Source organism: Sciurus vulgaris (assembly GCF_902686455.1).
Source record: "Sciurus vulgaris genome assembly, chromosome: 1".
Lineage (NCBI taxonomy): Eukaryota > Metazoa > Chordata > Mammalia > Rodentia > Sciuridae > Sciurus > Sciurus vulgaris.
The window spans coordinates 195,372,592-195,397,124 of NC_136461.1; the positions used below are offsets into that span (position 1 = coordinate 195,372,592).

Here is a 24,533-nt window from a genome sequence, read left to right on the forward strand (position 1 = left end):
TTTTGCCTCTTTGAATTGCACTTCAAGCAACATTGCTTACTATCAGATTGAGCCAGGTGGGCCACAGCTTCATAGGGTTACGGTGCCCAGAGCTGTTTCCTCCGTGGACGGTCGTGGCCTCGAGAGACACCTGCCTAGCTGCATGCTGGCTCTTGAAGACCATGTGTCCTGGTTTTCTGGCATGGTTCCTTAGCGGTGTCATCAGAACCCTGCTCTGCCTCCTGTCTTTCCACTGGCACACTCACCTCTTCCAGAAGCACCGCTTCCTCTAACTCATCCTCCCTGCCTCGGGCTTGCTCCAGCGCTGCGGGGGCGGCTCACACAGCAGACCAGAGCGCTGCGCAAACAACCAGGGAGCCGCCCTCCACCAGTGATGAAGGGGTGCTGGCGGATGACCCCTCAGCGTTCTCACCCTCTGGGTAGGAAACTGAGATGTGTTCTACCCCATTACCCGAGGTTCCCAGTGCACTGAGCCCTGGATGCCCACAGGATGTCTGTGAACCCCAGATGGCCACGACACAACCTAAGCATCAACTTGCCTTGGGCTGGCTTCCTCCCCTCTGTCTCACCGCCCACCCCACCCCCTGCTTCTTGGAATCACCTTCCAATGTCCCTGTACTCAAATCCTCATCTCAGAGGTGTTTCCAGAAGAACCCAAGGCAGTCAGGGTTCCAGATATCCTGTTCCACTGTCAGGCCATGATCTGACCTGGGGAGGAAATGTGGCCATTCCCTTCAGATTTGAGTTCATGATCCATTCAGATGCACTGCCCCCTCCTCCTCCAGCCCAAGGCCGATGTCATCCGTTCCTGAGCCAGGACACAGCCTCCGATTCTTCACCAGACCCTATTCCAAGTGGACACGTGCACGTCCAATGGGTCAGGGTCGGCTCAACCTCTGTGTGGGTTCTGCAATACGACACTGACAAACCCAAAGCAGAGATAGGAGGGCTCATTCACAGGACCACTGGAGGGGTGGGCACTCGGGGTGCTCCGAGGGAGGGAGGGCACCTGGTGGCCACTTGTCTCTGGCTCTTCCCACAAGGCTCATCATGGCCACAGTATCTTTCTCCCAGGGAAAATCTGGCCCCTGAACTAATCAGGGTTCGAACCCAGGAGCACAGGAGGGTACCGAGCCACCAGGGGCCCTCCTCCTTCAGGCCCACCTGTCCGTAGGCTGGGGATGGTTCCCAGCTTTGTAGCAAAGGCCTGGGGCTCCAGCCTGGTGAGTTGTGCAACCGAGCGGGAAAGCCGGCTCAGCTGCGGCTGGAGGAGAGGAAATATCCCATGGCTGACTGTGCCAAGGTGGAGACTGAGCCAGCCCTCGGGCCTGCGGGCGGGGCGGCGTCCCTCGGAGATAAGCCAATCCCTCAGCTGCAGGTGAGGATCCCTGAGAAGCATTGTGCAGGGACAGAGGCAAGTCACTTCTCTGAGCGAGAGGAGGGGCGGCAGGTACCCTGTGCCCCAGCCCAGCGCTGGGAGGCCTCTACTCTGCGGCGTGTTCTACGTGCGCCCCACATCTGGACGAGCTCCAGCCGCTGCCTCCCTCCACGACTGAGGGACGGGAGAATGAGCCGGGCAAGGCATGTAGGCAAGATCCGGAAGCGTCTGGAAGATGTCAAGAGCCAGTGGATCCGGCCAGCCAGGGCCGACTTCAGTGACAACGAGAGCGCCCGGCTGGCCACAGACGCCCTCTTGGATGGGGGTCTTGAAGCCTACTGGCGGACACTCAGCCAGGAAGGTGAGGTGGACTTCCTGTCCTCGGTGGAAACCCAATACATTCAGACAGAAGCCAAGGAGCCACCTTGTACCTCAGATCCTGCAGGAGGGGCAGAAGCAGGCCCCAGAGGACTCGACTCCTGTTCCCTGCAGTCAGGAACCTACTTCCCTGTGGTCTCAGAGGGCAGCGAGTCAGCCCTGCTGCACACCTGGGCCTCGACTGAGAAGCCCTACATGAAGGAAAAGTCCAGCGCCACCGTGTACTTCCAGATGGACAAGCACAACAACATCAGAGACCTCGTACGCCGCTGCATCACCCGGACCAACCAGGTAGGTGGGAGGAAGAGGCAGGTAGAGCAGGGAGAGGGGGTGCGTCCTGCTCTCAGGTTCAGAATCCAGGTGATTGGGGTCTAGGATGGAGTTGGGGGCTTTGCGCTCTGCCATGCTCTGGATCACTGACCTCCTGACGTCACCTGCCACAGCATGGGCACGGGCTGCCAAGACCCATCACTAGAACTCTGCATCACTTTCTACCTGGCCCTCCTCTTCATCTGGATCCCCAGCCACCCAGCCTCCAGCGGCAGCAGGGCCTTCCCTGCACTGCAAGACTGGAGCCAGCCATAGCTCTGTCTGCAGTGGAGGGAGGAGCGAACTCCTGGCGGCTCACAGCCCCTGTCCTACCTCCTTCCACTCAAGACTGAGTGCCCTATGGATTCTCCACCCATCAAGCTCTGGTTTCAGGTCTTTACACATTCTGTCACTCTGCCTGGGCACCCCTCACTGTCCCTAACACCACTCCCTCTTGGGGAAGGCTTTTCTGAATCCCCCAGGCTGGGTGAGGAGCCCACCTCTTTGCTTCCAAATGAGGAGCCCACTCCATTGAGGCACCCACTTGCCTCTTGTCCTTTCAGACTCTGCTTAGATCTGTCTGCCCACAGGTGATCTGTGACACCTGAACGAAGCCAGTGACCAGGCAGAAGATGGGGCCCACAGCAGAGAAGGTTTCTCCTCCCCTGAATATTGATATTTTAATAAGAAACTTAGAAGAGGAAAAGTCCTTAAGACAGTACCTGGCAGCAGCTGAGTCAGGCCAGGCCAGGACCTCTCCAGTGCCCCCATATGCTTGGGCCTTGGGTGGCCTTTGTCAGCTGGGGAATAAGTAGAAGGACTTGCTATCTGGGGCCTCACCCTACCCAGGTGCACAAAATGACCATTCAGCACAGGTCTATGGATCTCCTCCTCTCCCTCCCAAAGTTGCAGAGGGGCAGGGGTGAGAATAGACTTTAAGACAAGATCTCTGTCATCTGTGAAGATTAACAGATTCATCATCCATAGAGATTGATTTTTGCCAGGTGTGGTGATGCTTTTGGAATCCCAGCTACTTGGGAGGCTGAGGCAAGAGGATTGCAAGTCCAAGGCCAGCCTGGGCAATGTAGGGAGACCCTGTCTCAAAACCAAAAATGTAAAGGGTCAGGAGTGCAGCTCAGTGGCAGAGCCCCTGGGGTTCAATTCCCATTGCTGAAAAAAAAAAATTCTAGTTTTTCTTTGTGTCACGAAAACTATTTGTTTCATTATAGTCAAAAGAACTCTTAAAAATACATACTGACATTTTGGCTTATTTTCGCTAGGGTACCAGTTTCATGACTCAATCGCCTGCCAGCGTTAATATTGTGTGAAATCTCCAGGTTCTGGAGAAAGCTACCAAAGGCGGGAGCTGCATGTGGAAGGGGAGGAGAGGGGAGATTCTGGACACTCACATGGAAGGTAGCAACGGGTGGAGTGGCTTCGTGTGACTGGGCTGCTTCAGAGCAGCGTTTCATGTTTCTGTGACAGGGCGACATCATTTTGACAGGCGGGTCTGGGCAGGCAGCCAGGAGCTCGGGCCGCCTGGGGCTGCCTGCACCACCTCTTTCAAGTCCCCTGACCTCCTGGGACTCAGTCTGTATGCTAGACAGGGTCCCTTCTGGCTCCAAAGGCCTGTTCCCAAGTGCGTGAGCCCTGGTCTTTCTGTGTGATGTCTAGGGGTGGGAGCAGAGTTGCTGAGAGACCCTCAATCACAGCACCAGCTGCAGCACAAGGGAGTCCTGGAAAGAGGCCAGTCAGGGCTTGAGAGACACAAGCCCCTGCCAGAGCCCTGGCCTCCTATTGCCCAGCTGGCAAGGTGTTCCCCTTCACTTCTGTGGCCCTGAGGTCTGTTCACGCCCCTTTGAACAACTTAGTATGTTATGAATTTAGGACTACACCAAAATCTGAAGATCTACCTAAAGTGAGACTTTCTAGTTCCCCCTGGCAGATAGGGAGACCCAGCTTTGCGAGTGCTGAGGGGTCAAAGTGGGGTCACCCCTTTGAATAGGTTTCCTTTGCCACACAGTCCCCACTACCCCCTGTTGTCCTGGGCCCCTAAGGCCTTCACCCTGTTTATCACTGACCAGGCTCCTGCAGGCTGTTTGTGATATCTCTCTCCTACAAACACACTCTCACACACCCAAGCGTGCGAGGGCTCAGGGATGGACTGTCCCAGAGACATGGGCCCCGGGTTAGGGTTGGTTGCCCAGTCACAGGCTGTCTGGAGAAGTAAAAGGAGGAGAGAGGAAGGAGAGTGGGGTTTGAACTCTCCCTCTCCTATGGCCTCAGTCCCCCAGAGGAGGACAGGGGAAAAGCTGAGGAGCCAGCCTGCATGTCTTCTGGGTCAGATTCTACTCCCCAGGAAGCAGGAGCCCCTTCCCTCCAATGCCTTTACTCCACAAATCGCAGGATGGCAGAGTGGAACAAGAGAGGTCGCTTGTCCTTGGAGAACTCCTGTGGCTGCTTGCCCCTTAGGGGAGAGGACAGGAGGACACCGTGGGCAGCAGTGGGCAGCCCTCAGCGCCTGGGAGCAGGTAGAGGGTGACTAAGGCAGACTTCCCAGAGATAGCCTCAGAGCAGAGTCTCTAAAGCCAAGTAGGAGTTTGTGAGGCAGAGGAGAAGAGAAAAGGAATCCAGTCCTAGGGAGGGTCAGATGCGAACATCAGGAGGCATGAAAGGTCACGTGTCCTGGAGGTGGGTCATCCCCTGGTAGGACCAGAGCTTGGGCATGTGGGACTCTGAGGAGTGGTGAGTGGTGGGGACGAAGAAGGCAGGGCAGTGGGGACGTGCCCTCTATTTTGAGCAGTCTCCAAGTGTGGCACAAGTCCCTGAAGGACGCTGAGGCCTCCCACAGGTTGCATGAGGACCAGGCTCTCTTTTCTTGCCACTTATCCAGGTGAGGCTGGATAATCTTCATGGACTTCCCTGCAGACCAGGTATCCAGTGAACTGAAGCAGGAGACAGGAGAAGCCATGCTCCTCAGTGAAGGCAGACATCACAGAGATCAGCAAAATATAAACCCAGGGTGGGTCCACGGCCGGGCACCTATTCAGTATGCACAGGCCCTGGGTTCCATCCCCAGCTCCACCATATGCACATGAAATTTTAAAACAAGGCCACGCTGCTCACCATATTTTTAGAACTAGTTCTTCTTCTTCTTCTTCTTCTTCTTCTTCTTCTTTTTTTTTTTGAACCCAGGAATTCCAGGGTTTGAACCCAGGAATGCTTAACCACTGAGCCATATCCCCAGCCCTTTTATATATTTTATTTAGAGACAGGGTCTTGCTTAGTTGCTTAGGGCCTCTCACTAAGTTGCTGAGGCTGACTTTGAACTCATGATCCTCCTGCCTCAGCCTCCAGAGCCACGCGGATTACAGGCCTGTGCTACTGTGCCCAGCTTAGAGCTAATTCTTTTCATTAAACCTGTTATTTTATGTTACTATGTAATGGATCAACTATTGATATCTTAAAATAATTAATAAAACTATTCAAAAATTTCTCAGTTTTAGTTTCTAATATGCTAAGTACTGATAGCTTGAATTCACATAAAGCTCTCGAGATTGTCAATGATTTTTAAGAGAAGAATGAAGGGACCCTAAGACCAAACCCTGGGAAGTCTATCGGGCAAGCCCAAGGTCATCGGAGAATCTGGAATGGAGATAGGATAGGACAGATTTCCTGAAAGAGAAACTGGGAACTGGAATTATTTTTCTTTTTCTGGAATATTCCTCCTTCATCCTCCCTCACTCAGGCTGTATCTAGTGTACACAGACAGGTGGACAGACAGACATCAGAACTCATCTTGCAGACCTGGAGCAGAGCAATGGGGCACAAGTTCTGGCTGAGGCCTGGGGCTTGTCCACTGTAGTCCAGCTACGTGGCTGGGGAAGGTGCCCTGGCTCCTCACCTGGGAGGCTGGGGTACTAGTCGTGGAAACTTCATGGGACGGACCTATGGCTGGTAGTAGGTACATAACGAAACCTTGCTGTTGTTATTACTCATCCTTCAAAAGACCCCCCACCCCCAAAAAAGAAACATTAGAATATAGAAGAGACAAAGAAAAAGTAGGAGCACAGAGTGGGGGTCTGGGTGCTGAGGGTCCCCAGTGGCTTTCCCCAGCACTGGTCGTGACCATACCAGGACCTAAATCCCATTTCCTCTCCCATCCCCGCCCTTGAGAAGCAGCAGAATTTCCAGACCCTGAGGGGCTCCCCTGTGCCAGGATTGGCTCCCACTGGACAGGATGACCCCATGTGCAGGGTCTGCCCCAGCAGAGCAGCATCCCCCTGCCTGGCTATTTCTCAGAAGCTGTGGGTTCCTGGAGCTGGCCCACCAGGCTCTGCTTCCAACTTTCTTCCCTTTCAGCAAGGTGTTATACAGAGGGCTTCCCAGCTTCTTCTCAGCCAGCCTCACCTGGCTGTGCTGGTCCCTCTGATTGGCCCTATCCAGAACCAGCCACACCTACCCTATTCCTTTTGTTATGCCCGTAGAGGAATGGGCAGTCATTTTAACTCTTTTCTATAACCTGGGTTAAGACCACAGTGTTTCTCAGTGTTATTTTAACGTTGTCTACACTTTCTTATGAACAATGTGTTTAAAAAATAATAGTCATAGTTAACTACATGGAATAGCTATGTAGTGTGGAGCTTTTATCTACATTATTAGGCTTATGGTTAGACTCATACTGCATGATAGTGAAAGCTGTGTTGTTGAACAGTGTTGTTTAGGCAAAGAAACTAAGACCCAGTGAGGTCAAGCGACTTATGTAGTCATTCAGCTGGTTTCCAGAAGCTCCAGGACTGGAGGTGAAGTTTCCTAACCCCTGCTAGATCTCTGACCCTCTGTACTACCCATCCATGTTAGTTTCTTGGGGGCTACCAGAGCAAAGCACACACGTTTGCTGGCTTACAACAATAGAAATTTATTCTCTCACAGTTCTAAAAGCCAGGAGTCCACAATCAGGTGTCATTTGGGCTATGTTCCTTTCAAAGGCTCAAGGGGTTCTTGAGTGTCCCAGTTTCTGGTGCTCCAGGCATTTCTTGGTTTGTGGCTGTCCAACTCCAATCTCTACCTCTGTTCTCACACAATATTCTGGTACCTTTTATAAGGACACTTGTCACTGGAGTTAGGTCCCACTGGGTTATACAGGGTCACTGCACCTTGAGCTCCTTTATGTAACTACATCTGCAAAGACCTTTTCCCAAAGTCTCACCCACAGAGTCTGGTGGGTGATCTGGTAAGGATGTGGACTTATATTTGGGGAGAGCACTGTTCAACCTGCTACACCCTCCAAGGGGGCACCCCCATCCAGGGCACTGAAGAAGAGTAGTAGTTCAAACCAGTAATTGGCCTCAAATTAATCCAGCTGGAAGCCAATACCCACAGGAAGCAAACAAGACAAGATACTGTGCATCTGTGTTTCTGAACATGCTTAACACCAGGTTATTTCCAAACCTACCCCTTCTCAAGGGAACGGGGACCCACTGTCACAGAACTGGAAGGACTTACTGAGCTATCAGAGTGAAGAGCTGTCACTTTCATCAGTACCTCTGAAGAGGAGGCATTCATCTTTCAGCAGAGAGAGAGGGCCCTGGCCATCTCTGGTGCCATACACTTAAATGTATGCGAACACAATCCTATGATAACAGGGCTGGGTTCTAATGGGTCTTGGGTCCTTTTCTGACATCCAGCCCAGGATGAGCATTCACTCAGCAGTTCCCTCCCTGTCCAGACACCCATGGCAACTGAGCAGAAAGTCAGCTCCCTGAGGTACCCAGCTCCTCTGCTCTCCCCTTTCAGCCTTCCTCCTGTCCCCCTCTGCCCTCCAATCCAACACGGGTGTAGGGACCTAGACCATGCACTGGGGCTGGGAGGTCAGTTCAGGACAGGGTAGAACTCTGTCCTGAACCCACTCCAGCTCTTTCTTTCCCCTCCTTGAACCCTGCTCACTCAGACCCTCCCCACCCCTGACCCTCTCTCCTCTGGCTCTTCCAGGCCTTTGGGGCCTCAGTGAAATGGCTGAGACTAGTTATCACCTGGCCCTGACTTTCCTGGTAACCGAGCCTTCTGCCCTGGCCCAGGTCCTGGCCATCCTGATGGATGTGTTCACGGATGTGGAGATCTTCTGTGACATTCTAGAGGCAGCCAACAAGCGTGGGGTGTTCGTCTGTGTGCTCTTGGACCAGGGAGGTGTGAAGCTCTTCCAGGAGATGTGTGACAAAGTCCAGATCTCTGACAGTCACCTCAAGGTAGGGGTCCCCATGAGAGTCCTAAGGGAACTTTGTATCAGGCAGGATCTAATGGGCTTTGCCATGATAACAAATACCCCCCATCTCATTTTAATGACTCAGCACAAAAAAGGCTTATTTCTTGCTCAAATTCCTATGTAGGTCAACTTCCCTCTAAACACCATAAAGAATACATGGCCTCCATAAAAGCAATGACAGATTTAAGAATCCTGCAGGAGGATTCTGCAGGATGTTCTCAGGACCCGACCTGGGAGAGATTTCCATCCTTGCACTCATAACCCATTGCTCTTGCCTGGATGCCTGCACCTGGGAAGTGAACAGGCCATGGGCGCCTGGTGAGCAGCATCTCCCCAAGTAGTCCTTTCCTCCTTCAGCCAGGGAAACCCAGTGCATGTGCCTCACAGGCAGGGTGTCCTGCACACATGTGCAGAACTCCTGGACCCAACAGCAAATGAATGCTCCTGGACTTCACCAAGCCTCCCATTCCCCTCTCTGGCAGGTAGAAAAGAAACCCAGGGAGAAGAGTTAATGGCCACACAAACTTGAGGGCAGCTAATTCAAGATCACATAGAAAACCACCCATGGCTTTCATCAGTAGGCTCAGAGGACAGTGGACGGGTGGTCCTTGGGGCTCCCTTGGTGCCTTCCCTCAGCTCAGGCAGGTTGGCCTCTGGGACAGCCTCCCAGACAAGGATGAAGCTCCACCCTCCCTCCTGACCACCCTGCCTGGGAACGGGCACGCGCAAGGCTCCCTCCTGGTGCCTCAGCCTCAGCTCAGCGCCGCTAGCTGGATCTGCCTGACTACCTGTCATACCTCCTTGGCAGGAGTCCTTTGAAACAGGTCAAGGGAGTCAGTGCTGGCCTTGCTTCCATGGTGCACACTGGCCACACCCAACAGTTGTCTGCTCACCACAGGACAATGGGATGTTTCCCCCTCCTGGGTGTGTCCTCCCAGAGCCTGCCTGGAGACCAGCAGACATTGGAGGGATCTGGCAGTGTTCCACCTCCCCAGCCTTAACCCTGAGACAGAGCCCCACACGTCACTGCCCTTTCATTTCTTCCAGCCTTCTGAGGGGTCCAGCCCAGAGCTGGGCAGCAGGGACTGCTGGGGGGCCAAGGATAAGAAGGGCCAGGATTTGGGTAGTGGTCACACCTTTTCTCTGGACCATCCAGGATCCACTGGGACCTTCACAAAACCACCCCTTCAGGCTGCACGGGCTGTCCCTCTGCCTAGCTTGGTGTCAGGGACACATGTCACCAAACCCTTTAGAAGGCAGGACTGGAATTGCCCCTAAGTAAGTGACAGACCTCTTGAGATCCAAGGGAAAAATTAAAATACTCTTAATCCAGAGAGAGCACATGTTTTCTTCTTGGTGACCATCCTTCTAGACTTTTCCCTATGTGATTGTCTTAGTCTGTTCACACGACTATAACAATATCTAGAGTGGAAGACTTATAAACAGTGGAAATTTATTACTCACAGTTCTGGAAAGAGGAGAGTCCAACGTGAAGGCCAGCAGATTCAGTGTTCAGTGAGGGTCCACTGCCTTCTTCATAAAGGGCTGTCCTCTCACTGTGTCCTTGATCTGGCAGAAGGAGGGAAGGAGCTCTCTTTCATAAGGGCATTAATCCCCTTGGTGAGGGGCTCACCCTCATGACCTAATCACCTCCCAGAGGCCCCACCTCCTGATACCATTACACTGGGCATTAGGTTTCCACACAGAATTTGGGGGGATACATCCAAATGACAGGTCAGTCTATATATTTAAACATGTAATTTGTAAGTGGCACATTGATTTTTCCTTCCAACAGAACATTTCCATACGGAGTGTGGAAGGAGAGGTGTATTATGCCAAATCAGGCAGGAAATTCTCCGGCCAAATCCAGGAGAAGTTCATCATCTCAGACTGGAGATTTGTCCTGTCTGGATCATACAGGTGAGCACTGGGTTCTCTCCTGGTGTGGCTTTGAGATTTTGTGGTGCCAAGGGTCAGACCAGGTGCAGACCAGCATTCAACTGCTCACACACACCCCAGCAGCTCCCAGGATGTCCCTGCTATGTCCACTAAGGGAACTTATCACATGGGTGGGATAGGAGGCACAAAATCTGTACCCATTCAGGGCAGAAAGGCTTTGCCAGGTGCCTCAGTTTCCCCTGATATTGCAACAGGATATAGATTCCTCTTTTCCCTTCTCATCTCTCTTTGGTGTGTCTACAAAGTGGCGTTATTTACTTTTATTGTGTATGTGCATGCTCTGTTTCACCTTCAAATTCTTATTAATACAACCAATTTATGGAGATTTATTAATTCACACACTGGACAGTTCACCACTTAAATGTACAACTCAGTTCCTAACATGCACAGTGTTGTGCAACCACCACAAATAAGGACATTATCTTCACTCCAAGAGGATACTCCCTGCCCATCACAGCCTCTTCCCAAGACCCCCAGCACAGCGGCTCCCTAGGCAAACACTAATCTACTTCCTGTCTCCAGAGGTTTCCCTCATCTGGACATTTCATATGAATAGAATCATATAATATGCAGCCGTATTTCACTCAGCATAATGTTTTCAAGATTCACACGGCTGGGTGTACACATCACATTTTCTTTATCCATTCATCAGCTGGTGGACATTTGCACAGTGTCTACTCTTGGGCCTTTAGGAACAATTCTAAGAATGCTCATAAAATGTGTTATTTTTTCCCATTTTTTATTGGTGCATATAGTTGTACATAATATGGGATTTGTTTGTTACATATTTGCACATGTGCAAATACACAATGTAACAATATGATTTGGCCACCCAGCACTTCCCCTACTCCCTTCCCCACCTCCCATTCCCTTTGGCTTTTAACTCTCTTCAGTATGTCCTCCCTGGGATTGCTGGGTGATAGAATAATTCTGTGTTTAACCTTTCCAGGAACCAATAGCTTTTATTCTGAAGTGGCTGTATCATTTACATTTCTCTGATACAATTTCCTAGGCAATGCTTATTGCTGGTCGTTACAGCCATCCTGGGGGCGTAAAGTGATACCTCTTTGGGCATTCGGTTTGCATCTCTGAGGCTACAGATGCTGAGGTCTTGTGCTTGTTGGCATATCTCTGGAGAAATGTTTGTTTTTGTCATTCACATCAAGACTCCTACGTCCAAATGACTGACCATCCACTTATTCCAACAATGCTACCTTGCTTGGGTCCCTCTTTGAGACTTGCCTGCAGATCCTAAAGGATATTCTGCTAAATGTCCTTGGTGGTGGCACTGGGGAAGTGCATTTGGTGGTGGGTTTCAGGGAGAGAGGCAATGAGGGTGCAGTCATGGAAGGGAGGAACAGCCGAGGCCATTTGCGAACGCTGAGTTTGAGAAGGTAGGAGGTGTGGCAGAGAGCGCAGAGGGGATCTCCCTTATTCCACTGCAAACACGCAGCAGCAACTGATAAAACAGGAGCAGAGAGGCAACACTGGGAATAAACAGGATCACAGTAGGCTTGCAGCACAGTGGGCCAGAGTGGACAGGGGATCAGGAGACCTGCGGCATGCCCTCCTTCCCCAGGGCAAGAGTCGGGGACACCACCATACAGCCACAGGAGACACCTGCAGAATCTCTAGCCAGGGACGGAGGAGTATAAAGGGAGGAAGAAAAAGGATTAGAACCCTTACATCTGAAGTACACTGCCTTTCTTCAGGTTATTAATGTCTTTAAGCTTAAATAACACTTCTATGATATTGATATTCACCTTCAGTTTTCTGTTGACTTAGATTTGTACAGTATCTTAGTCTACTTGGGCAGCTATAACAAAATACCATAAACTGGATGGCTTATGAACAACAGATACTGATTTTGCACAGTTCTGAAGGCTGGGAAGTCCATGATCAAGGTGCTAGCAGATTTGGTGTAAGGCAGGGGGCTATAGCCTTAGACCCATGCCTTCCCACTGTCTTTATGGTGAAAACGTGTCTTTACCCCTCCATGGCAAAAGGAGTAAGGGAGCTCCCTGGGGTCTCCTTTATAAGGGCACTAATCCCATTTAGGAGGCCTCCATCCTCATAACCTAATCACTTTCCAAAGACCCATTTCCTAATACCACCTCACTGGGGATTAGGGTTTTCAACACGTGAATTTGGGGGACATAAATACTGAGTACATGGCACAAGATATATATTTTTTCCATATCACTTTCATTAGTCGTTTTGTGTTACTACAACAAAATACCTGAGGCAACTAACTTTATAAAGAGGAAAGTTGTATTTAGCTCACAGTTTGGGATGTTTATTCTAAGATCAGGCAACTTCATTGGTTTGACTTCTAGTGAGGGCAGCATATCACAGGAGTATGTAGGAGCGAGTGATCACATCTCAAATTAAAGCAGAGAGGGGACAGCAGGGTCCCTAGATCCCTTTTGAGGGCATGCCTAAGGACTGAGAACCTCTCACTAGGCCCCAGCTTCCAAGACCACCACCCTGGGAAGCAGGCCCTTACCAACATAGATGTTGGGGGTACACATCCATATTCAAATCATGGCGCTATTATTTTCACACTTTCTGTTAGATTTTGGCAATTGTCCCTGATCCAAGAAGACAAACTGGAGTGAGGAGTCTGTGCTGAGAAATCACCTCTTACTTTATTATTACTACAGTGAAATTTATATAATATAAATGTAACCACTTCAAAAAACACAATTCGATGGCATTTAGTACATTGACAACATTGTACAACCATCACCTAGTTCTGAAATATTTTCATCACCCCAAAAAGAAACCACATGCGCATTAAACAATCATTTCCTATTCCCTCTTCTCCCCAGTTCCTAGCAAGCACCAGTCTCCTTTTTCCATGTATTTACCTCTCTAGGTGTTTCATATAAATGGAATCATACAGTATGTGGCATTTTGTGACTGGCTTCTTTCACTTAAGATGATGTTTTCAAGGTTCATCCAAGTTGAACGTATCTCCGTGCTTAATTCCTTTTTATTGTTGAACAATCTTCCATTATATGAATGAACCACAATTTGTTCATCCATTTATAGACATCTGGGTCACTTCCACCTTTGGGTGATTGCGAATAGTGACTAAGAAATTCTTGCAGTCTGGAAGTCCCACTTCTAGTCACTTTCTCCTCCGGAACTCAGGTTTTGCCTCAGCAGAGGGCAAAAAGGAGATGGAGCCAATGCCCCAAAGAGCTGAGAGCTCTGGAACTTGGGAAAGAAATCAAAGCAGGTGCCATCTGAGCTCCATCCCTGCAGCAGCCCCAAAGCAGTTCACTTTAAGATGATCTGAATTTTGATAGATTGAGGTTCGGATACATTTAAAAGAAAAAAGAATGTTTCCCCGGAAACTCTTTATTTATAAGACCACATCCCAAGGTTAAAGATGAGACTGTTGAGCAATTTACACCTCCCAGAACCTACCCTCTGCATTCTGCATTGCCAAGGGCTGATCATCTCCATGGACAGGAGAGGGCCTGGGAATCCTGCTGTTGAGAAACTAAGGCAATGGGCGGAAAAGAAAACGCAGAGAAGCGAGCACCTGTTATCTGTGCAGTGAACACTGACCAGGGAGCTCGAGGGACCGAGAGATTTGAACCCAGGTGCAATTTAGGGAGAGCAGATCGGGCCTGTCTTGGGGTGTGTGGGGGTGCTTCCTCCCGATAAACTTGCCTTAGACACCTTGGGGGAAACAAAAGCTCCGTGCATCTTCAATTTATCAGAATGTGAATCTTTTCACCAAATTGGTGTCTTCACTTCTGAACAAAGGGAAACATAGTATCATATATTATGCTTTCCCCGGAGAGGAGAACTATTTGACTTCCTTAGTTCATAAAGGGGCTCTCTGATTTTATCTCTCTGGGTTAATTTCCTCATCAGAACAAAATGGTAAATAATAACACCATGTAAGATTGTTGTGAGAATTAAACAGCAAGTGCAAATACTTAGCTATCAGACATGTAAGATACACTACAAAAATGTTTATTTAACCCAGGTGCAATGGCTCACGCCTTTAATCCCAGCTACTCAGGAGGCTGAGGTGGAGGGTCCCAAGTTCAAGGCCAGTCTCAGCAACTCAGCAAGGCCTTGTCTCAAAATAAAATTTAAAAATCCAAAGAGACATGGAGAAGTGGTCATGCAGGAGGGCACATGCACTGTGAGGTCAGCATGTGCTCTGGGTGGGCCGGGGGAGCCGCCGCTTCTGCCTGGCCCGTCTGGGAGGTCGACACTGCTGCTTGGAATTGGGCTCTGAAGGATAAGAAATTTCTCATGGGCTGAGGAGAAGGTAGACAAAACCAGGCATCAGGAACAGCATGACACTGGCCCTCCTGCCCTAACCTCAATGCCACCTATGGGTTTTCTCTCCCAGGAACAGAAAGATCTTAAAATAGGAACCAGATCAGATTATTCCCATCTTTAAAATCCTTCAACACTTGCCATGGATTTTAGGGGGAAAAAAAAAAAAAGAAATCCTTACCAGGCCTCCCTCTAAGCAGCCTCAGCCTCCTGTTCCTCTGTGATGGAGCTGCCCAGCCTCCTCCTAGGCTCTCGCATGCCTTCACGTCTCCAGGCCTTTGCTCTTGCTGCTGGGGCTCATTTCTGCCACCTTTGTCTTGCTAACCTCTCCTCTTCAGGACACTGATCTGGCAGCTTCCAATCAGTGCCTCAGAGGCCTTCTCTGATCACCAGAGTCCTGTTGTCCACCTCGGCTTCACCCTGCAGCAATTTGTAATTATTTGTGTGCAGGCTTCTTTGGCTAAGTTGTGAACGCTGTGAGCTCAGAGTTGGTCTGCTCTGTGTCCTCCTCCGTTGCATTTCTGGCCTAAGTACAGTGAATACAGTGCCTGACACACCGCAGGTGGCCATAAGTCTGTTGAATGAATGAGTGAATAAAAGCGGGTTGGGTTCCAGCCATCCCGTGTGGCTTAAGGAATAAAGTCTTCCAAATTGTGTCACCCACCATTAGTGGGCTGTGAAATCAATTTAGTGGACAATGTCTGGAATTTTATGAAAATGAAATAGAGTAGAATAAACAGCACGTGGAGGAAAGCCGAGTCCGGGGCTGGACCTGGAGTGAGGAGCACTTTCCCAGAGGCAGCTGGGGAGGGAAGGCACAGAGGTCAGGGTCACGGCCACAGTCATGCAGGGCCTGCAGTGGCTCTGGGGTGAGGCAGTTCACAGACATGCCTGTTGCTTCTGGGTGGTTCGGGTGTGAGCAGGACACGGTGGCACAAGATAGGGAGTCCACCAAACACAGGGAGCGTGACAAGGCCGTGGTCCTCCGCCATGGTGCTGACTGATCAACTCCCCCATCCCTCCTCTGCTCCATCCTCTCAGAGGGTTTTGGTTTTGGTTTTTCCCCTCTTATCACATTTTATACTTTTCCAACCAACACAAAAATAAAAAGACTGACAATACCAAACACTGGATTTCCAGGAGCTAACATACAGTACTTGTAGGATGGCACGTGGGGAGATGACGTGGGAGAGGTCGGCGTTTTCTCCCAAAGCCGAATCTTCACCCTTTATATTCCGGCAATTCCCCTCCTAGATAAACATCCAAGGGAAACCTGTCCGCACCTGGGGGGAAGGCACCTGTGAGAATGCTCTCGGGGCGCTGCCCATGACAGAAATAACCCAGGTGCTGTGTACGGCAACAGCCACGATAGGAATACACCTTCGCAATGGACTATTAAGTGGAAAAAAATCCCCAAAGATTTGGGGAATGTTAAAAAGAACTAAAGTAAAAATACTCACTTTCAAGAATACATTATAGCCAGGCTTGTGTGGTGGCACACATCCGTAATCCCAGTGGCTCAGAAGGCTGAGGCAGGAGGACCTTAAGTTCAAAGCCAGCCTCAGCAACTTAGTGAGGCTCTAAGCAACTTATGGAGACCCTGTATCTAAACAAAATATAAAAAGGACTGGGGGCATGGTTCAGTGGTTAAGCACCGTGGGTTCAATCCCAAGTTTTTTTGTTTTTTTTTTTTAAGTATATTACACATTGTTTTTAATGATGGAAGAAGTAAAGTCAGGGAGTCATGATCAGAGGGCTCCTGGTGCTGATTTATTTTATTTTGTTTTATTTTATTTTATTTTATTTTATTTCTTTTTGCAGAGCTCACTCAAGACCTCACTCATGCTAGGCAAGTGCTCTACCACTGAGCTACACCCCCAGCCCAAAGTTGATTTTTAAAAAATTCAGATCCTGGGAATGGATTGCAGGGACGCCTATGTGGCTGGGTGCAGGTTATGGCCAAGAGGCTAGCTTGTATTTAGGTGGTGATTTATAGGCACTGATGACATTATTTTAAAACCCTAATTAAATTGATAAATGAATAAAACATGGGCCATGAAGAGGCCAGGGAAGAGGTGGGTCATGAGCCAAAGATTATGACTCAGTGAATGCTATGTACTGGAGAGCCAGGAAACAGTAAAAATAAAGCATATTTCTCCCCATGGGTTGTAGGAAGGAAGGAAGGAAGGAAGGAAGGAAGGAAGGAAGGAAGGAAGGAAGGAAGGAAGGAAGGGAGGGAGGGAGGGAGGGAGGGAGGGAGGGAGGGAGGAATAGTAAAAGCTGAAGCATGTGATACACAGATGTGCTGACAAGTGTGGGCATGCAGAGAATGAAGGGGACACACAGAGGTAGCCAGGGTGTCACAGGTAAGCATGGGGGAGGTGGGGGTCACCTGCATGCAGAGACGCAGGGGCCCAGGAAGTTGCCAGGGTGCTTTGGACCTATTTTTTTGAGCAGTCACCAGCCATGTGGCCTGGCCCGGCCTGGCTTGGTTGAAAATAGCATGGGGTGACTGGTTTCTCCTGACGCCCAGCCCCATCTTCCCTGTGTCTGCCCGCTCCCTGCCACCTGCCTGGCTCCTGGCTCAGCATCAGCTCCTGGCTGTGCTTAGCTCTCCGGGGCTGTGTGAGTGGCTCCTGGACAGGGGAGAGAGGTTTAATCAAAACCTCATTCTTGTCCCCAGAATTATCCTGGTCACATTGGGTCCACCCTACCTGACAGAACAGGGCCTCCTGGGGCTGGGCAGGCCTTTGGGTGTAAGACAGGCAGACTAGGGGTGGGAGCTGAGGACCCCATCCTCCATGGCCCATTTCTGTTCAGCTCTGCCACTGTCCCCAGTGGCGACCCAAGTCCTCTCTGTCCTTCCCCTGGTGCTCCCCACCTGGCTGGTCTCTCTGAGTAGCGACCCAGGAACACAGTCTGATCCTCCGGGCAGAGCTGTCTATGCTGTCAGGATTTTCAAAGATTTGGGTGGGGGTGAGCCGAGAGGAGTTTTTCACCAGAGATAGAAAAGAATTTTCTTCAAACGGGGAATCATAAAATGTAAAACCTAAGTACTCTAAACGGAGGGCCAGGGTGAGTCCTTGAGGGCGTCTTCGGGGTGTTTGGGTGACTCTCTGGCATGGACCGGAGCTGTCCGGTTTTGCTTCCTGTGGGTGTGCCCTGAGCTCCCTTTCCTGTCTCTCAAAGAGCTTGCATTTGAAATGGGCTGGATCCTCCTCAGGAGCACTTTAGGTTATCATGAAACACAGCCGGCCTTCCAAGGAGCGGCCACCTTTTAGCAGCCATTCTTTGCAGACCCCAAATGGTGGCAGGAGGCAGGTGTCCCACCTTGCAGGTGGAGCGACTGAGGCCCCAGCTGCTAGGTGACTCCTTTGCGCACAGAATGGAGGCAACTGGGACTCAGCTGGCACTCAGCTCCCTTCTGCCTCCCCAGGGAGCTTCTAAGGGACCCTGATCTGAGCACCAAGAGGGAGACTGGCAGTCGGGGACTCACCCAGCTCTCGTAACTGCTCATCTGCAAACGTGTCCTGGTCCTGAGCCTTGGTGTCCACCTCTGTGAAGAGGGGACAAGAGCCTGCCAGGGCTCAAACAACAGGGTTTCCCCCAGGGTGAAGTGAGCCTGCTCAGGAGTGGGGGGCTGGGTGCAGCCCTCCCTTCCTGCCCCGGGGGTCCCAGGCTCAGGCCAGTCCCGCCTCTAGCACCCACTGTCTCACCCCTCTTTCCTCTTGCCCTCCAGCTTCTCCTGGCTCTGTGGACACGTCCACCGGAACATCCTCTCCAAGTTCACAGGCCAGGCAGTAGAGCTGTTTGACGAGGAATTCCGCCACCTCTACGCCTCCTCCAAGCCCCTGATGGGCCTGAAGTCCCCCAGGCTGTCCACGCTCCTCCATCCCAGCGAGGGCCCCGGCACCCCCAACGGCGACCTCAGTGGCAGCAGCTGCTCTGCCAGTGACCGCACATCCTCCAACCTCTTCAGCAGCCCGTCGACAGGCAGCAACCCCCACAACCAGAGTGTGTCCATGTCCTCTGGGGCTGGCAGTCCCCTGGCCCTAAACCCTCCCCCACCCCCCAGGTTTCAGCCCTACCACGGGCCTTGGGGAGCCCTGTCTCCACAGGCTCTCTTCTGCCCCAGGCCCCACGATGGCCCGCCCACCCCCTACAACAACCTCAATGCCTACAGGCCCACACGGCTGCAGCTCGAGCAGCTTGGCCTAGTGCCCAGGGTGACCCACATCTGGAGACCCTTTCTACAGGCCTCGCCTCATTTCTGAAGTGCTCCCCTGTGCTCCCCAGGGCCGGCTCAGGGCACTTCTGGCTTTGCTGGCTCAAGGACCCCACCTCAGCAACTTACGAGGTTCAGCCTGATTCCTTTAAAGGCACTCAGACAAACTCACTGCCTGCGTCAGAGTGCTCCCAGGCCTAAGACCATCCGCTTGACAGCCCCCACCTGCCCCTGTGTTCCCCCTCACTGACTTGGCCTATGTAACCCTTTCCAGAAGGTTTCAGGAAGACGGGGGTGGCAGGGAACTAGAGGACAAGATCATGACAACAGAGCCCCTGTCTTCCAAAAATCACCCAGAGTTTCAGCGTTAATGGTCCCCAAGTCTCCATCATGTAAAAAGGGGCAGATGTGGTAAAAGACGCTGGGAACTTAGACTCCACCACACTGAAGTGAAATTGAGGTACAAAAATCCAGGCAAACCTTTACCGGGGCCTCCAATTGGAAAGGGAGACACAGCTCCTCCAGAATGTCAGACTGGCTGGCTGAAAAAGAGGGGCCTATGTTTACTGGCTGCTTGCAGGGTGGGGTTCGGGAATGTGGCCCTGATGAGCTAAGTGAATGCACCCTGGCTGCAGTGATGGCCACTGTGAGGGTGTAACCGAGGCACGTGAGCCAAGATCCAAGGGTGCATTTGCCCATCATCCTTATTATCTCAGATGCCGCTTAAGTTTTATTAATGGGTAAACTGAGGTACCAATATATAGATAGCTGGTAGGTACTTCTGTTTCCCAGGAATGGTCCACTCCCCAGAGATTTGAATAAGAAAGATTCAGAAGTGGATGTGGGAATATTCTGGATGTTTCTGGAAAGAGTCAAAGAAACTCCTCTTCCCTAGAAATACCAGGGTACCCTTGGGACCAGTGAATTAGGATGAGGCCCCAGAATCTGCATCTGTTAATTGGTGTGGGTCCAGGTGCCTCTACCTGGCCTGGGGATCTGCTGAGGAACAAATGCCAAACCCTCACGAACCTGCATTCATTCATTCCCAAATGACACTTAACCCTACACCTGGGGTGCGATGCTGGGGGAAAGGGCAGTGGCAGTGGGATGTGATCCAGGCTGCTCCAGACATAGGGAAACAGGTGCCGGGGCCCCAGGGCCTCCCCATGTCCACACCCTCTCCTTCACCCAAACACCTAGGCAAATATCTTCTTTGTCTCATTTTCGGCTCAGATGTCTGGCCTTTGCTGTCGAGAGCCCTTCCTCTGGGTGGCCTGATTTCTGACAGCATGTGACAACCTCAGTCCTACTCTGCAGATATGGTTTCCATCAGCCCATCCATCCCTCTGCTCCTATTTGACCAATAGCCCTGGCATGGGCAGGGCACCTTGGCTTCTGTCTTTTTTCTTTTAAATTCTATTCCTATCTCACTTTCCTTTTTATCCCCCTGAAAGTTAAAAAAATAAATAAAATTAAAAAAAGAAAAGAAAAAAGAAAGAGAGAGAGAGACCGAGAGCCCTTTGGTTCCTGATGGTGTTTCAGCCCCAGGCCTGCGGCTGCTGTTTCCCAGGCAACGCTGGATGGGCGGGGGTAGAATTACGAGGCCTGGCTGAAGCTCACAGTCTGCTGAGAAAGCTGAAGGAAGGGGAAGGCTTCTGGGGTGACAGAAGGTCCTGAGACTAGCTCCCCAAGACCTGTCCTGATGGTATCAATGTGGGCTCGGCCCAGGGGCAGGAAAGACCTAGATGGCTCCTGACCTCTCCCCACCAGCAGTTTCCCCTCTATGGCCAATCTGTCATTTTAGGGCTGTTCTGCCTCTCCTGGGTCCTCAGACCACTGCAACAGCCCGCTGGCTTTGTTCTGGCTAGTGGCTCATGAGCAGAAGTGCTGGGATCACCTCCAGGCAGAGGCTTGGAGGGCCTGGGTACAGTTAGCCACATAGAAGGACCCCTCAAGTCAAAGCCCTCTCCCACCAGCCTGGGCACCTAAAAGGCCACAATCAACAAACCCCCAACATGGCCACCCGACCCACCCACAATAGATATGTAGTAGGAACAAGAAATAAGCCTGTGTCATTTAATCCACTGAGAAGAGGGGTGTTTCTTTTTGCCCTATGATCCAGTTTGCCTGACTCTAAGGGCCACTGCCCTGAGGCAGAGACATTCTTTGGGGTGCCTTGGGCTCACTTCCTAAGACCCATTTCTGCCAGAGGACCAGGAGTGGTTTCCACATCTGTGATGGAGTGGCAGGAAACCAGAGCAAGACCTTGACCAAACTTCAAATCCTTCCAAACCTGGTCTCTTTCCATCTCTAATTCTACTCAGGGTTATAATTGCCCCGGGGACCTCCTCGGCAGTGCCACTAGCTGGAGGCCATCCTTAAACATATCATCTTCTCAGTGTGAAATTCAACAATGGCACCTGAGCACCAGCCATGGGCCAGGCACCGTCAACCGGGCCGCACATCTCCCTTTCCTGAGAACATAGTGTCAGCTGGGAGGGACCTAACATGCACACCACCAGAAAGAACAGGAGCGAATGAAAGAAATGGTATGGTGGTTGTGTCCCGGGGGAAGGGGTGCTTCACTCATGGCAAATGTGTCCCCCATACCAGGGCTTGGGATCACAGAACCTCCTTCCAGGAAAATGGGCCAGCACCAATTGGAAGTGTTGGCTGCTCCCAGTCAGAGCCTCTCTCCAGAGCATGTGCCATTCATCAGTGCTCCTAGGATAATGGCTGTGTGTGTCTCTCCATCCCCACTGTAAGATACTTGGGGCCAGCAGTCTGCCTGTGGGCCCCAGGAAGCCAGCAACAGTGCCCTGGCTGGCCTAAATGTGTAACTGAGGCTCCCAGACGGAGCAGTGATGAGGAGCTTTACTCCTGCAGGGCAGGCGGACAGCCCGGGACTACCTTGACAGGGCAGGAAGGGCCCCCACCTTCACTTGGGTTTCCTGCTGACCAGTCATGAGTGCCAGAGAAGCTTCTTTGAATGCTTCCTTTTCTGGACTCAATTCAAGAAACTGCTGGACATGAAGAAACTGCCACTCGCTTTCTCAGCTTCCTCCTGAAGAGTGTCTATGTGTCAGGAAAACCACTGTCAGGAATGTAAATATCACAGACACACATGGACATGTTATACAACCTCCTTTTTTGTGGTCACTCAGTGTATTCTGAGACGGACGTGTTGCTTGTTAGAGCGCCCGTCCTTCCTTCCTCAGCAGCGGGTGGTGAAGGAGGATGTGCTAAGGAGGAGGCAGGGTGCCCAGAGGACATAGCCTCAGCACGGTGTGCACACAGGGCCAAGGGCACTTGGAGGGTGTGTGCTAAGACACCTTCCTCCGTGCCTGCTCCCAAGGCAGGTCAGGGGCCCTGGCTTGAGAACAGATTTCTAGACCTTCCCCTGAAGGGGGAGTTAGTGAAGAACACCCAAGCTCTTAGAACCCCAACCTCCTGGTACCTCCTGAAAAACACAGCAAGGCCTCTCCCTCGACTTTCCAGGAACCAAGAGGAAAAGGCGAGGCAAGCCCTGCAGGCGAGGGAGGCATGCAGACCAGGGAGAGGGCAGCCAGTGAAAAGTGAAGGAGCCCCAACTCTCCTCAGGGGACAGGGTGCTCCTGGAGCTGCTGGAACCAAGATACCACAGACGGGATGGCTTGAACAACAGGAAAGTTTTTTCTCTCTCTCTCAGTTCTAGAGGCCGAAGTCTAAGATCAAGGTGTTTGCACAGTAGGTTCCTCGGATGCCTCTCCTTGGCTTGCAGGTGGGCCCCTCCTGCTGCCTCTTCCCACGGGTGTCCATGAGTGTCCCCTCTCTTCTTCTTATAGAAGAACACTGGTCAAATTGGATTAGGAGTGAAGGCTTATGGAAAATAACATTCCTAAAAGGTAGCTCCCAAAGGAAAACTGAGAGACGTGCTGCTCAGCAGAGGGGAAACTAGCCACGCATTAACCTCCCAGTAAATCCTTTCCTAACAACAAAGGGCCGTGAAGGAAAGGAGCGGACACTCAATGCTGGGCTCTGGACTTTGACCTCCCCCCTTTGCAAATTAGGCCTAAATGGAGGCACAGCAAATACTGAAACTCCAGGAAACAACGAATCCCAGAGAAAGGAAAGCAATGGGCAAGATTTGAGTACTCATCCCTCGGGACCTGGACTCCTATCTCTCCAGATAAGGAGTTTCAAACTTTTTACAACTACCTTTCTAAGTTAAAGTTTTAACCTGCACTACTAGCCCCTGACTGTCCAAACTGCATGTCCACAATTTCCAATGATTAAACCACCCTCATTGTACCCTATAAAACTAAAATCTCCTCTGTGACGGACCACCACTTTTACATCCAGAAAATGAGCCCCAACAGTGCCCGAGTCCACAAATGAATAAACAGCTTCTCTGAATCTGTTGAGGTCTGCATCCGTCGTTTTGTACTTACAAGGAGCATAAGGAGCAGTGTCAGGCGCCAAGCTGACAAGGGGTGGACTTAGATGATTCGTTGTATGTGTGGATTTGCAGGGCCCAGGTATCTGTTCAGACATTGCTCAGGGCGTCTCTGGATGATATTGACATTTGGTCCTAGGCTGGGGAAAGCGGATTGCCCTCCCCAATGGAGGTGGGCCCCACGCAGTCAGCTGAAAGACTGAATAGAACAAAAAGATCAACTCTCCTGTGGGGAAGAGCGATTCCTCTTCTCTGATGGCCGTCAACTTAAAACGTTGCTTTTTTTCTCTTGCCTTCAGACTAGAAACATCAGCTCTTAAGTCTTTTTTTTTTTCCTACATTTGCTGACTTTATTATTTTTTAAATTTTTAAATTTGCTCTAATTAATCATACATGACAGCAGAATGCATTTTGACACATTGTGCACAAATGGAGCCCAACTGCTAGTTGCTCTGGCTGCACACAGTGCAGGCACACGGTGGTGCAGTCACACATGTATAAAGGGTAATATACATGTGTGCACATGTGTGTATAAAGGCTCTTCCAGTCTTAAGCCCGTGGCCTTCAGTCAGGGACTATGCCAGGAGCTTCCTGGTCTCCAGCTTGCAGATCTTGAGACAGCCTCCATAATCACCGGAGTCAGTTCCTTATCATCTATCAACTATCCTTCCTATCTATCTATCTATCTATCTATCTATCTATCTATCTATCTATCTATCTATCTATCTATCTAATCATCTACCTATATCTCATTGGCTCTTTTTCTCTGGAGAACTCTAATATGGAAATTAGATTAAGATTAGAATTAGGAATTAGATTAAGATTAGAATTAGGGATTAAGGTCCCTCTCTCTACTAAAGCCACATTCTGAGGTGCTGGGGTTAGGACTTCACCATAGGAATTTGGCAGGTACACAAGTCAGCCCTGCCAAGCCCTCCCATGAAGACTCAGAGTCAGAGGGGTCCTGGATGTCCATTCTAGGCTGCTCCTCCAACTCTGCTTGCCCCCCCCCTCCCTCCACAGCACCTGAGCAGATGCAGACCCCTCCATCTCCAGCTGTGTGGGGACAGCTGACTGGAGTCCTCACAGCCAGGCCTCCTGGGGTGGCAGGTCCTGATTCACAACGTGTTTCCCCACTTGCAGAGTGGGGGTGACTTCTGGTGGCTGGTCTTTGAGCATGCAGGGGCCCTGAGGTGCAAGGCCAGGGCAGCTTCCTGGCCTTGGCTCCCCAACACCTGTGTGTGTCATCCTCACAGGCCAGGACAGGCGGCCTTGTTAA

General features: G+C 51.0%; 1 protein-coding gene across 1 annotated transcript; it reads left to right on the forward strand.

The window, feature by feature from the left end:
- The first annotated feature begins 1,395 nt into the window (after nucleotides 1-1,395).
- On the forward strand, nucleotides 1,396-19,978 carry FAM83A (family with sequence similarity 83 member A). The gene is made up of 4 exons (XM_079128578.1): nucleotides 1,396-2,047; nucleotides 8,143-8,310; nucleotides 10,123-10,247; nucleotides 18,334-19,978. The coding sequence occupies exons 1-4, from the start codon at nucleotides 1,568-1,570 to the stop codon at nucleotides 18,866-18,868; spliced, it is 1,308 nt and encodes a 435-aa protein (XP_078984704.1). The 5' UTR covers nucleotides 1,396-1,567; the 3' UTR covers nucleotides 18,869-19,978.
- Nucleotides 19,979-24,533: the final 4,555 nt, after the last annotated feature.

Coding starts and splice junctions, on each gene's coding strand:
- FAM83A (XM_079128578.1), top strand. CDS start 1,568: ATGAGCCGGGCAAGGCATGTAGGCAAGATCCGGAAGCGTCTGGAAGAT. Junction 2,048..8,142: donor GCATCACCCGGACCAACCAG/GTAGGTGGGAGG, acceptor GCCCTGGCCCAG/GTCCTGGCCATCCTGATGGA. Junction 10,248..18,333: donor GTCCTGTCTGGATCATACAG/GTGAGCACTGGG, acceptor CTTGCCCTCCAG/CTTCTCCTGGCTCTGTGGAC.